This window comes from Periplaneta americana, chromosome 15, assembly GCF_040183065.1.
Source record: "Periplaneta americana isolate PAMFEO1 chromosome 15, P.americana_PAMFEO1_priV1, whole genome shotgun sequence".
Taxonomy (NCBI): domain Eukaryota; kingdom Metazoa; phylum Arthropoda; class Insecta; order Blattodea; family Blattidae; genus Periplaneta; species Periplaneta americana.
In genome coordinates, this window is record NC_091131.1 from 121,366,804 (window position 1) to 121,381,201 (window position 14,398).

A 14,398-nucleotide genomic window follows, 5' to 3' on the forward strand; every position below is an offset into this window, starting at 1 on the left:
CGATTATTACATTTATAACCGAGACTCATGCATTTCGCCATAAATTACTAGTTGCAACAAATACATTAATCTTCCTCTTGTCCATTACAATTTTCACGGTTTAGTGACTAGATTAGTGTGTTTTACATACTCCTATTTTCCTATAAATTAACTTGGTGCGAAATAACATGCCCTAAAGATATTCAAATTCGCGAACAAGATAAATGTTCGTGCCGTTCCCACATTCCTGAATGTTTCGACATTGTTACAATGCAGTATTTATGCAAGGCTTGCTATGTTACAATGTAGTAGTTATGCAAGACTTGCCAACACACAAATGGAATATATTTCAACTGCCATTCGTTCTCGATGTCAACCGAAGAAAAGGGAATGAATTTTACTTGAATTTCGGTTTGATAGAAGTAGTAAAATAAAATGTATTCTCGAATATGCATTTACCAGCAAAAAACAAGGAAACAAAAGAAATGAAACACGTACATAAAATGTTAGTATAATTGCTTGCGAATAGCTTTCTTGTATTTTAATGAGTGTATTAGATTTGTAAAACGAGATATTCTTCAGTAAATGACTGATGTATAGGTCACTTTCTTTTACAATATATTTTTTAAGTTCTAAAACTTTGCTCCACAATAAACATTTGCAAATGTTGAACCGTGATATTGTAATGCTTCTTAAATAATCGTTATTGCAATATATTTAACGTTCTAAAGTCGTCTTGTATTATGTTCAGGTTGCCTGTAATTTGAATTATTTTATTGAAGGGAAGAAGTGCACACGTTTCGTCCAAATATGGAAATGACGCCGAAAAGTCAATAATGACATTAAAAATCTAGTGTCTCGTAAATATCAAGTTACTATTGAAAGCACATACAGCATTTAACAATGTTCTTATTTATTTTCTTATCAAACGTCATATTAAGATCTAGGCATCGAAAAACAGCATCGAGATATTCGTAGTCAGCAAGCATTAACATGTGTACTCAGCCTTATCTAATAAACTTACATTTATGTATGGTGTTGCGTAGATGTATTTCTTATACAAAAAAAAAAAAACCTGTGGTTAAAAAGGAAATGAGTATTTATGAAACTACATTACAAGGTATACAAAGAATATGGTGGGAAGATCATATTTAACATTCTCTAACAAGCAACCGTGAATAGAATTTATAATGCAACTGACTCACCATAAACCCCCACTTTCTACTACAGAGATGGGCGAAAGTTTAGAGCATCCCTATAAAAAACACTCTACATTCCATGTCACAATCTTAAACAAGTATATGACCTCCATTACTGTGAAAGTGATCATCAATCAATTAGCCCTCTATGATCGACTATCGATTGAAGCCACATACTAGACTTCTTTTGAAACGGCGACGTGCGTTAAAACTTTGATTTTGACCCGAACAAGAGTCCGGCCATTTTTTTGGGACGATTGTACAATATAATACACAAATATATGCCGAATTCGTTAATTTTTTAGAAAGACGCATGTTTTCTGCATGGTTGTACAGTACAGTACTGTGATGGATGCTATCATCTTATATCTACATTACTTCCAGAGTACGACAGTATTAATTTCTTTCCCTAGAATTTTCTAGACGTTCTCAATGGGTTTCAAATCCAGAGTAAGGGTGTACCATTTTCGTTGAACCATGTCTTAATTTTCGAATACTGCAAAAGACACATCTTGTTAATATGACCATGCCTTTCGTATACAATTTTGTTTTGTTTTGGAAGGAGCATTTAAATTTGCATTAATCCAATGTGTCAGCATTTACAATACCGTCAACCAATGCCGGTTCCTCCATCTCATTGGCACAACCATCCCAATACCATCACTGAACCCCTTCCTTCTAAACTGGACGCGCAACACTAACTCCACAATATACTCGTATGTACACTGTGTCCCTGCGAACGTCCCCAGCCGACAAGCAGTAGATTTTCCCCTCCCATCGCGCTTCCAATAATCCTTACATCAATGAAGTCACAGCGATTCATCGGATTAAAATTTACGTATTACGTTATTATGTATTCGCGCTCTTCACAGCAGCTGCTAGAAGTGTTACCAATCCTGTGTGATACATTGTTGTTTACTCAACTGTCCGAAGACAGATCTGAACATCACAAATGATACCAACTTGGCACCACTTATGAGGCAACTAGGCTAGAGGATAATGGGGTAGGGTGGCTAGTTCCTTTCCCCATCCACTGCATTCATTGCCGATTAGCTACATATTACACTAACCAGATTTCAGATGCATACAAACAATTGTTCTTCCTGACACATGTCAAGTGAAATGTATTGCCTGACAATAGATGTACATATCAGCCAGAACCTCAATCAGAGATAGTGTGATTTTTTGGTATTAACGATATACCGGTACGCGAAATGTGCTAAAAACTTAATTTTATGCATGGAAAATGCAAATCCCGTAATGAAAGTTCAAAAGCAAGTTAAATATATCCGCCAATTTTCGCGAAATTGATATAAATTCACGAAATTACTTCATAATCACGATATTTTAAACAAAAAACAAGTTTCATGGCGAATCCGCATGAAAAATTACTTTCTTTCAATTAACAAGTGGACATTTTCTTCGTTATAAAACATACATAAACATTTCTACATATTTGACCATTCAGCAATACATACGTGTGGTATCTGGCAATGATGCACGCATAGTTTCAGAGACAACGGTAATTTCTCTTTCCAACAACAACTGCCTTTGTGTGATCAAGAAGGCAGTGCCGTCATCCCGTTACAGTCGAATGAAATTGAATTAATGATGCATACAATTTTCTGTTAGCTTCGAAGGGATTGTTTCAATAATAATTTTTTAAAATGTTTAATTATTTTTTAACTTTTTTAGGGTACAAAATACGTACGAAATTGCTTTTTTTTTTTTTTTTTACGAAATATTCACCGAAATCAAATCATTTTAATCACCGAAATCAGGGTAAAATAATAACCATAAAATCACGTAACTAATGAATGATACATAATTCACATTGTCGTAAGAAACTATCATCCAAGCATATAATTTATTCCGACTAAAGCAATTATTCATCTATTTACAATACTCTAGTCAAAAGTGAAGAACACAAAAATAAACTAAGCATATTTTAATTCATACTAATTAAACTCTATACCTACTATCCCTACAGTAACAGTTTTATGGCGAAGTACTAACTGTACTCTGTGGCTAGATGCTAGAAGGAAACATAGAAAACCTGGTATTTCTTGATATTACAATATGTTCACTCTTATGCCTACGTGCATCAACATCGGTTAGAACTAACACCTAACCCCTGGTTAAGCATTTTTACGGTGCCTAAACTTCGGTTAGAACTTAAATAGATTAATCAAGATAATCTCTAACCGGCCATATTCGAGCGGTTAAAGGAGTTAACCAGTGATTAGCAGGGCAAGTAAAACAAAATGGCGGCCAAATCCACAGCCGACTATTTCGAAGACGATTATTATTGTACAGTACTTGAATTACTTGGTTGGAGAGCATGAAGTTTCTTTAGTGGAAAGAGAGCATTCTTACGAGGAATTAGGTGACAAAATTTTAGGAGGAATTTCGTTTATCAAAATTTACATCTACAATTTTTACTGTGACAACGTGTTTTAGTTTCGTATTAGCATTTATCCTATTGTATTGTTTATGTTTTTGCTTTTTGAAGAATTTTAGATGAGGGTGCAGAGTAGCCGACGCGCCCTTTATAAACCCCACTAACTACATCTACAGTGTCATTTCTGCTGCAACAAATGGGTCACTTGAAATATCACAAAAACAATCACATTTCTCCTGTGGATCGGCTGCTTATATTACGATTCTATGTAACTGTTATTTTCTGTATTTTACGAGGGAACTCTCGAATATTTCTTTCTCTATGTCACTGGCTGAACGAAGAGAGGTTATGGATGGATCTTAGGACAATGCACATTTCTGGTATGAATGCGGTCCTGGATCGTACACACATTCGTACTTATCTTTAGCAACCTTTTCCTTTATGGATATTTTATGGTTTTCAAATATAGTAATTAAGTCTATCGATACTTCAATCTCACTTACTTACTGGCTTTTAAGGAACCCGGAGGTTCATTGCCGCCCTCACATAAGCCCGCCATTGGTCCCTATCCTGAGCAAGATTAATCCATTCTCTATCATCAAATCCCACCTCCCTCAAATCCATTTTAATATTATCTTCCCATCTACGTCTCGGCCTCCCAACTAACACTCTATATGCATTTCTGGATTCGCCCATACGTGCTACATGCCCTGCCCATCTCAAACGTCTGGTTTTAATGTTCCTAATTACGTCAGGTGAAGAATACAATGCGTGCAGTTCTGTGTTGTGTAACTTTCTCCATTCTCCTGTAACTTCATCCTTCTTAGCCCCAAATATTTTCCAAAGCACCTTATTCTCAAACCTTTAATCTCTGTTCTTCTCTCAAAGTGAGAGTCCAAGTTTCACAACCATAAAGAACAACCGGTAATATAACTGTTTTATAAATTCGAACTTTCAAATTTTTTTGACAGCAGACTGGATGATAAAAGCTTTTCAACCGAATAATAACAGGCATTTCCCATATTTATTCTGTGTTTAATTTCCTCCCGAGTATCATTTATATTTGTTACTGTTGCTCCCAGATATTTGAACTTCTCCACCTCTTCAAAAGTTAAATTTCCAATTCTTATATTTCCATTTCGAACAATATTCTGGTCACGAGACATAATCATATACTTTGTCTTTTCGGGATTTACTTCCAAACCTATCTCTTTACTTGCTTCCAGTAAAATTCCCTTATTTTCCCTAATCATTTGTGGATTTTCTCCTAACATATTCACGTCATCCGCATAGACAAGCAGCTGATGTAACCCATTCCATTCCAAACCCTCTCTGTTATCCTGAACTTTCCTAATGGCATACTCTAGAACAAAGTTAAAAAGTAAAGGTGATAGTGCATCTCCTTGCTTTAGCCCACAGTGAATTGGAAAAGCATCTGACAGAAACTGACCTATACGAACTCTGCTGTACGTTTCACTGAGGCACATTTTAATTAATCGAACTAGTTTCTTCGGAATACCAAATTCAATAAGAATATCATATAAAACTTCTCTCTTAACAGAGTCATACTGGGATATAATCATTCTTGCATTTAATTTTACATTTTGTACGATTTTAACCTAACAGCACTGAAAAACAAAGAAATGCAACACGCAAATATAACAGCGCCCAAAGGCAAACCAATGCAATGCGAAAATGTAGGACACGTTCGTTTTGATGTAGAACGGAGTAAGCGCAGTCGTTTTTAAACATTGAATATTATCTTTGCACAGGTATGGATGCTTTCATTTAGTTATTTTGTTGAAAGAGTATACCATCATAGACTTTATTCTGGTTAAATGAGGTGTCAGCTAACCATGTTTAAGTAATCGTTGATTATAAATGGTGCACAGAAATTACATTTTAACCACGGCTACTGTTTAACCATCATTTCGTAACCTATGATTACTGTGTTTTTAACCGAGGTTGATGCACTTCGTCATTAAATTGTTTCGTAACCATACTTTCGTTGCTTCTAGAATTGTTTCTAGGAAACACTTAAAAAATGTAAAAAAAAAAAATTATAAGTAAATGCATTTTCAAAACAAAATATTAACAGTTTGTATATTTAGAACCAGTTCATTTTAAGTGCTAACAAATATTTAGTAAATATTTTAGAAGTAGCGCTTCCAGGAGAAAATGTGTTCTAAACTTGTCACCACAACTTGTTCGAAAAAAATGAGTCACTGCTATACGTAACAGTTCAATTTAGGGTAGTATGTAAATTAGATGCAGAGTCTTCAACGTAAATGTACTTACTATTTCTGGTCTCCCCCGTTGCAACTTCTGCAAGATACCTGTAGTAATCTCCCTTCATCTTCAAATAGAATACTTTGCTTTCAGCATTACTCGCTTTTGGGATCAGGTATTTGTCTAAGAGACCCTGCAAAGAAAGAGACATTCATTGCAGTATTCATAAAAAGTAGGCATCAGAAAGATAATACCGTACTTTCTCATATATTTTCTTACCTTACTGCAAATATAATAGCTTTCTTTGTTAACTATTACGGGAAAAGTGGCGTGAATGGAACATTTTACACATAAAGTAACGACATCTTTGACTAATATATTCTACTGGTTTATTTTATGATTTCTTTTCTTGTATTTTTTAAAACGTTCTGCAAGTGTCCCATTCATGCCATATTGTGGAATGAATTGGACACACGTAGTCATGAAAGGGACAGTGTATTTGTGGCTGCAAATACTATACAAAACAGAAGTAATATTATCAATTTTATATTTTAAAAGTTTATAATAAAACAATGCAGTTAGGAGTAAAATTTGCATTGGAACCCATACGTTAGAATTGATAAACTCAATTAAATATTTAAGTTATACTTTAACATATTTACCTGTTACTGATATAGCTGAACATATTCAACATTTTAATGGAGCCTTAAGAACCATCAACCAGGTTTTCACAACCACGAAAACCCAAAAACATACCAGGTTTAAAGCATATAAAGTTCTAGCAAGACCTTTCCTCATGTATGGTAGTGAGCCCTGGACTGTCCGAAACTCAGATGTTCAACGCCTAACAACTGCAGAAATGAGATTTCTAAGGAGGACTGCCGGCTACAGCTTGCTTGACCACAAAAGGAATGAACTAATTACAGAAAAAAATTGAAAATTACACCTATTTATGAACATCTCAACCACTATAGACAAAAATGGCTTAACCATGTCAATAGGATGGACCGTTCCAGACTCCCAAGACAAATTCTCCACTATATACCACATGGAAGACGATCTTTGGGACGCCCCCTGTAAAGATGGACGGAGACCGGAACAGGCCACTAGGCCTAATACCTGCAAGGACGACGACGACGATGATGATGATGATGATAATGATGATGATGATAATAAAACAATACCTATCAAAATAAAGAACATAAACTTATACACTTAACACAGGGAAAACAGAAAATTAATATAGATCTAGGCTATAAGGTTTTAACACAAAGTTAAACCCTTAACACAGATAAGGGAAATCAATGCAGATCTAGGCTATTACACTTGAATACATAATAATGCCCTACACAGAGTGTAACCAATATAATTGTAGAGCTAAACTACTATGCTATGTTTATTTTGAAAACCATATCAATGAAACGAGAGATGTACAATGTCGATATCTGACGCCTACTTCGAGTACGAAACAGCTGACCAGAATAAACCAAGGAGGAAAACAAAACGTGAAGCAGATACAAAATACTGCGGACGAAGGATTAGGGAAACAGCTGGAAGTGTCTGAGGTCAGGAGCATAGGCAAGACTAATGGAAATGCAAGAGAAGACATGTGATGAACGAGTGAAGGATGAAGCGACTACCAGATATTAGTGATTGTGAGGACAGAATAGACAGGGCTTTGGAGAGGTTATTAGCGAAGAAGAAGAGTGCTAAAAAGTGAGTGCAAGAAAGTTAGGGGTGGCAAAAGTGTAGGAAAAGTGTAGGAGAAGAAAGTGTTAAGTGTAAGAAGATAGGGTAAGAGTGGAATAAGATAGACTATCAAACAATGAATACAAAAATGTGAAGTGGAATGAGAGAGAAATTGCAAGTGTAATTAAATGAATTAGATATTTCAGTTTTTCAATGTTATGGGTTGGGAGTAGCATCAGGGGTACTAGAACTGTAGGAGTGTTATAGAAGTAAATATATGGAAAGAGGTAATAAAATAGGAAATTTAGGAGTGAAGCGAAAAGAAAGAGATAAATATGTAAATAAACAGAGGATAGAAAAAAAAGTGATGCAAGTGTTGTAAATAAGAGTAAACGGAAAAGTCAGCAAGTAATGTAGGAGAAAATAGCGGGAAAACAATGATTAAGAGTAGGTAGGACTTGAGGGTAGAGAAGAAGAAAAATAAATAACGCAAATTATTAAGGAAGGAATATGCGATATTTAATAGGTGAGCGAGAAATGGATGGGAGACAATCTAGGTAGGAGGGAGAGAATAGAAGAGGATAGAGAGGGAAGGACATATAGCAATTCAGTCATAACAGAACATTAGAAAGTAATCAAGAAATTCTCGGCAAAGAATACATTAATAGAAAAGAGATATATGTATTAAAGGGATGGTGGATCGAAAAACAGAAATGTGAAGATCCACCATAACTGTGAATTGTAAAGTTGATTGACAAATAAATATCATATTATCATATTATTTTGAAAACCATCGATAACTGGGTTCGACTAGTTCCTTTCAGCTCCATAAGCTGTGGCAGTACTCTTGCAAAATCATCACGAGGAACTGAGGCAATACTTTCTTGCACTGGATAATAGAACTGAGCCGTGCCAATTTTTCGCCTTAAAAACTGCACCTGAACATCCGTTTCATTAATAAAAGACATGACTCTGTTGCAATGATTGTACAAATAATTCCTCGTTTATCCAACCACTAGGAATTACCAAGCCGAAACTGCCTATAAGCATGTGGTCTTGCCTAACATTGTTACCAATTGCCCTCGTTCCCCTGAAGTGGCCTGAAACTTGCTTGGAATCACACTCAGCAATGACTTCAGGTGGGTCAGTTACAGTGCTGCAGCCTGCAGCCAGTCTCGTCACAATTCCATTTCATATCTGGACGGAGTTTATACTTGTCCACAACACGCTCCAAATTATGAAAAGATGTCTACATTATATCTATTAAAACTTGTGGCTCTAGTTAAGCTAGTAGTTTCTGGCTTTCTATTGGAAAGTTCAGCATGTCTTTGCATAAAACCTTTTAGCCATCAATATTGGCTTTTTTGTGTTCTTACCAGTTTGCAAGTGCATCTAATTTCAATCCCTGGACATATTGATAAACCAGTGTTCGGGTTTGACAATTGTCAATCCATGGCACATTTTTGAAGTCGTTTGTAGATAATCTGATAGTAAACGCTCCTGTTCAGCAGTAAATATTTTTCTATTACCAACATTAGGCGAATGTTTGAATTCTTTACCTTCTGAAAGACTTTTAGCTTTACGAACAGTTCGGGCCAATGCTGACTTAGATATTGATAACCTATTTGCCACTGATCGTATACTTTCATCAGTTTTCAACACTATGGTCACAGCTTTTTCAATCAAATCACTGGATTTGCGCTTCCTCTTCTTCCTTGACGACTCCATTATGCCTAGGCTATTCCTACTTCATAGGCCTAAGTACCAGTAACCTAAAAATGCATATAGAGTAGTTTTAAAAATCTGATACATTAGCATAACATGGAAACGAACTGTTCTCACAGAAGCAAAAACGATGGGAAGACATGGAGCGAGATCGAGTTGGCCAGGAATAGAGTCAGATGGAGAAGCTTTCTGAGAGCCCTATGTTCCACGCAGAAATGATGGAAATATTGATTGATACATTGGCAAATCTGAAGACTGTCCCTTTCATAGCTAAAGTAAATGTTTAAAATTGTCAAAAAAAATTTCCAAAACCAAGCCAAACATGATGATTGAAATATTATGAAAATAGGTTTCTGTTTACCTGGGTTCAAATAAAAGGCATAAAATTTACTTCTGATAAACAAAACAAAAACTTTTAACTACAATTCAAAATATAGCAGACATTTGAAACCAAACTTTCACAATGTAGTCTAGTAGTGTGCTGCTCTCTATAAGCAGTAATTCAAATCTCTAGAGCAGGAGTCGTCAGCACAGAGCACGTTGGGGCTAGCATCCCTTACCCGCGGAAATCGCAGTGCACCATGGTGCACTGCGTAGCTGCTAGCGGGTATGCTCTCTATCTCTGCCTGCTACTCGACGGTGCACATGTGACGGCACCGCGTACTCGTTGCACATTTCAGCGAATGCTGGCGACCACTGCTCTAGAGCATCTCAGATTTTGAGATTACAGCTGTGTCCCATTCATGCCATTCCTTCTATTCAAAAGACGTACATGAATTAAACAATATACTATGCATCCGAAGATGACAACCTTTAGTTTTATGGATTGCACGCAGGAAAATTTACTGTTACAGTATCATGTCTATCATACAGGATTCCTATGGAGTCACTTTCCTTCTAAAATCATGCCAAGGGTGTTTATAGTTCTTAGATACCCATCGGTCTAGTTCGGGTTTGAACCCACGGCTCTAGTCTCTATGAGAAACATAGTAATCACCAATACTTGATAAACAAGATGATAAAATTATTGTAACTCGAAAACAAGAGTCTAATGATTACTCCTTTGGAAAATTTTTAGCAAGAACAACTTCGAGAAAATGGGATTTGTTTTCTGTAAATTGATGTCTATCCTGTGATAGCAGAAGTAAGAATCACTTAGTTTTCAGTTTCGTGACACTACTCAGACTTCGTTATCATTCAACGCACATCCTTCTCTGTTCGCCTGCTACGCATTTTCGAAATAGAAGTTAAAGGAGTATCGAAACAAAACATACTATTCCTTAATTTTTTTTTTGTTCGTTAGCAATGTACAAGAGAGATCAAGTGCACTTTGTGACAATTCAACAAGCTACGTTAATAGAAAAATTCGAAGATTCTTTCAAATCGATTTTACTCAAGAAAATATACTGGCAATTCCAACAGTTACTTAATGCTCATATTTAGAGCCCGGAAGTTCAGACATTTCTTTTGGATAAAATAGGCAGGCAAATAGGCACAATGCTCAGGAAAAAGGCAGTAAAATAATAAAAATAGACACCTAAAAATTATGGAAATAGTAAAATCATCAAAATAGTAATTTAATAATGTTATTTAATAAACATATGTACCACATATACTATTTACTCTTGTGGCTACATGTCACATGACAATTTTTCAAGTTCTCAACTGACATACTCAGCCGCCTATCAGAGAGAATGTTTTTCATCACTGAAAAAGATCGTTCTACTTCTACCGAAGTTATTTCAGCTACTGTGTGGATGGACTCATATTGGTAACAATAATGCAAACTAATGTGCCATTCCTGCTAATTGCTTTCAATACCATTCAACCTGTGAGAGAACTTATTATTTTCCTCTCCCTGCCAAGGGCGGCTCTACAATAAGAACTGCAGAACCATCGCATACATGGACCTGTAAAATTAAAAATGTAAAACGTGCTTTTATGTAATCTAGTTAATTCTTTCTTCTTCTTCATTTCAGGGATTAGGCTTAAAGCCTGTTCTGATTTCACAGTGACTCCTTCCGTGGTCTCTCTTTCCTTTTGGTCTATATGTTAATATTCGTCTTGGAATTCGGTTCCATCCATTCTCTCTAGATGTTCAATCCACTGCTCTCTAAAATTGTGAATCTTTTCTTCCAGTGATACCACATTCAGTTCACTTCTTATTTCGTCATTCTTAATTCTATCTAGCCTAGTGCAGCCCTTGATCGATCTTGGAACTTCATTTCAGGTGCTTGCAACTTCTTTCTGTCATTGCTTGTGAGAGTCCAGGTCTCTGGTCCATGTAACAGAACTAGTACTGCTGTTACGTCATAAAACTTTGAGAGTCTCTTGTTTTATCCTTCAGTGTTCTGTTTATTGTACCACATATCTGCTTAAACATTGGAAGTTTGTTTCTACCTTCACTTGCGTGTTTGTGACTTCACATCCTATGTATTTGAAACTAGCGACCTGTTCTATAGGTGTATCATTTAAAATAATTTTAGTTCTGACACTGTGTTTTCCATTAAAAGCCATTGTCTTTGTTTGATGTGGTGAAATTCTAAAATTATACATCTCACTTATTTTTTGTAACTGATATTCTAGTTAGTTTCTTCGGAACATAAAGTACATATATGCTTTCACATGTTAATTAAATAGGTTAGTTGACTAGTCTCGACTGGTGCACCATCACCTGCCTTCTGATTGCATTTCCTGTGGGGGCGTGTCTGTGTAGTCAAAAGGTGTGTGTGTTCTGAAATTGAGAATGTGATGCGTGTTTTTGTGTGCCTGTATTAGTGTCGTGCAATGTTCGAACATGAGAGGGGATATCAAGATACTACAATCTTCGCTCTACTCCATAGGCATCCCAACAGTACGTCAAAGTGAAGCATGTAAACTAAAATAACAGAGTCCATTAAAAACTGGTAAGAGGCCTTATGTTCGGCTCATGTTTGCAGAGTCTTTGTAGAATTGAAGCTTCCTTTGAGTTTGTTCATCTTTCCCCTTCCTTACATATGTTCGGTGCCTTTCTTCTTAGTTCCTCCTTTCTCTGCGCCTTTATGCTTTAGCTGCATAAGGATATCAGGCACATATCTTGCGAAGTTACGCATAGTAATGATCATAGGTAATTTTTCTTGTTATTAATATGACTAAACAGTCACATATACGCGTAAATAAATCAAAATATATTTAGAAAACGAAGATGTTCAAAGTACCGACTAGTATGTGCAAAGTTCAAACATGAGAGAGGAAACCAAAACATTGCAAACTTCGTTTTATACCATATGAAAAAACTAATCGCAAGATATGTGCTCAAATCCTTAAACGGTTTAAAATAGTTTCTGCAATGATCGAACATCAGAGAGGCAACCAAGACATTACAAACTTCGTCTAATTTTATATGAAAAATTAATCGCAAGGTCTATGCTAAAACATGAAGGGGTGGGAGCGGAGGACAGCGAATATTTTTATAACAAAATGGAAAAAAACAGGCCTTCTTCTGCGAATGTCGAACTACGTCATACTAGACTAACTTGAATCGAACATAGTGCCTGTAATACCATCATCGGTATAGTCACACAAATATTGCTACCGAGCAACTGTGATTTGATTATGTGAAGAACGTAATTATAGCTATTTTCTTTCGGTAACTGGTATAGTAACAAATGTCAAGTATTTTAAAAACATAATGTGATGTACCTATATGTACGTATATTTCTGTCGAAGTTTAATCATATTTTTGTAATAAAAATTATCTGTCCTTACATCTAAATAAAACTTCACAAGATTTGTTCTAAAATCCTTACTCAGCTAAAAGTATGAAAGGTTGGGAAAGGGGTGTAGAAGAGCCCAGCGAACGTAAAGGGATCATACAAGGGGCAAAAGCGAGCGAGCTTCTTCAAAGCAGACTTCGGTTCTTGTCACGCTCGATAAACTGGAACCGAACATAGAGCATGAAATGCATTACACTAGTCTGTATATTTCGTATTGTTTAGTGTGTTTAGTTTCTGGCTTTTCGGTTGGAGATGTAGAATTTCCGTGTCTGTGTTTATATGGCTGTTGGCGTTTGTGATTTGGTTATGGCTGTGATGTATTCTTTGTAATGCGTTTCAAATGATCTGCCTGCCTGTCCTAAGTAAAAGTTGTTGCAGATTGCATTTGAGTTTGTATCCAATCACTCAACACAAACAAGTTGCATTTCGAGCAATGGTACACGAACTACTCAACATGAGCGAACAAGACTACAAAAGAGTTGAACACAATAAAATACGAGTACATTACACAACAACAATCTTAACATAATAAACGCAAAAAAAACCAGAAGAACAAAAAACATAGAAATACAACACAAGAACACAAAAAAATACACCATACTAACATACAAAAACACACAAAATTGCATTCTCATTCAAGAAATTAAATTACAACGTCGCATACAGAACACAAAACACTCTACAAAAACAACACACAAACACGCAAAAATAAACAAGTACAACTACACAGATGTATACAAACTCAAATGCAATATCTGCAACAACTTCTACATGGGACAGACAAACAGACAAATCATTCAAACACGTTACAAAGAACACATCACAGCCATAAGCAAATCACAAAACACTTCCACATACGCAGAACACATTACAAACGCCAATCACACCTACAGCAACATAAACACAGACATGGAAATTTTACATCTCCAACCGAAAACCAGAAACTAAACACACTAGAACAATACGAAATATACAGGCACACAAAAACACACCCGCATCAAATCCTCAACACACAACTCAATTTCAGAATAGGCACCCTTTTTGACTCCACATTACGCTACACAAACACACCCCCATACGAAAGTAGTCAACAAGGTAACCTAGTTAATTAACATGTGAAAGCATATATATATATATAGTGCCGGAAAAATTAGTAGCAACTCGGTTATTTTTACCTTCGGATTAAGTTATATCATGTTTTAATGTGATAGGTGTTTAGAAAATAATACAATCTATATATTTTCTGAAAGCTTGTTTTATTTCCTTTCTAATGGGTCGTAACAACTTCATTTCTCTCTGTTAACATGGCAGTCTGTGTAGCATTTGTGAATTGAAAGCACAAGACCAAAATTTTGCACTTCATGCATTAGTTTATCTCAGCACTAGTTCTTGGTGGGATAGCCTTTTGACCTCACAACTCC

General features: G+C 35.8%; 1 protein-coding gene across 4 annotated transcripts in view; it reads right to left on the reverse strand.

Annotated features, from left to right (window-relative positions):
- 14-3-3zeta (tyrosine 3-monooxygenase/tryptophan 5-monooxygenase activation protein zeta) overlaps positions 1-14,398 on the reverse strand; it is a 160,487-nt gene that overhangs the window by 21,195 nt on the left and 124,894 nt on the right. For all 4 annotated transcript variants that reach the window (XM_069848086.1, XM_069848083.1, XM_069848085.1 and 1 more), the window contains exon 3: positions 5,878-6,001. In XM_069848086.1, coding sequence (XP_069704187.1) covers positions 5,878-6,001 — 124 coding nt within the window. The remainder of the gene's footprint in view (positions 1-5,877; positions 6,002-14,398) is intronic.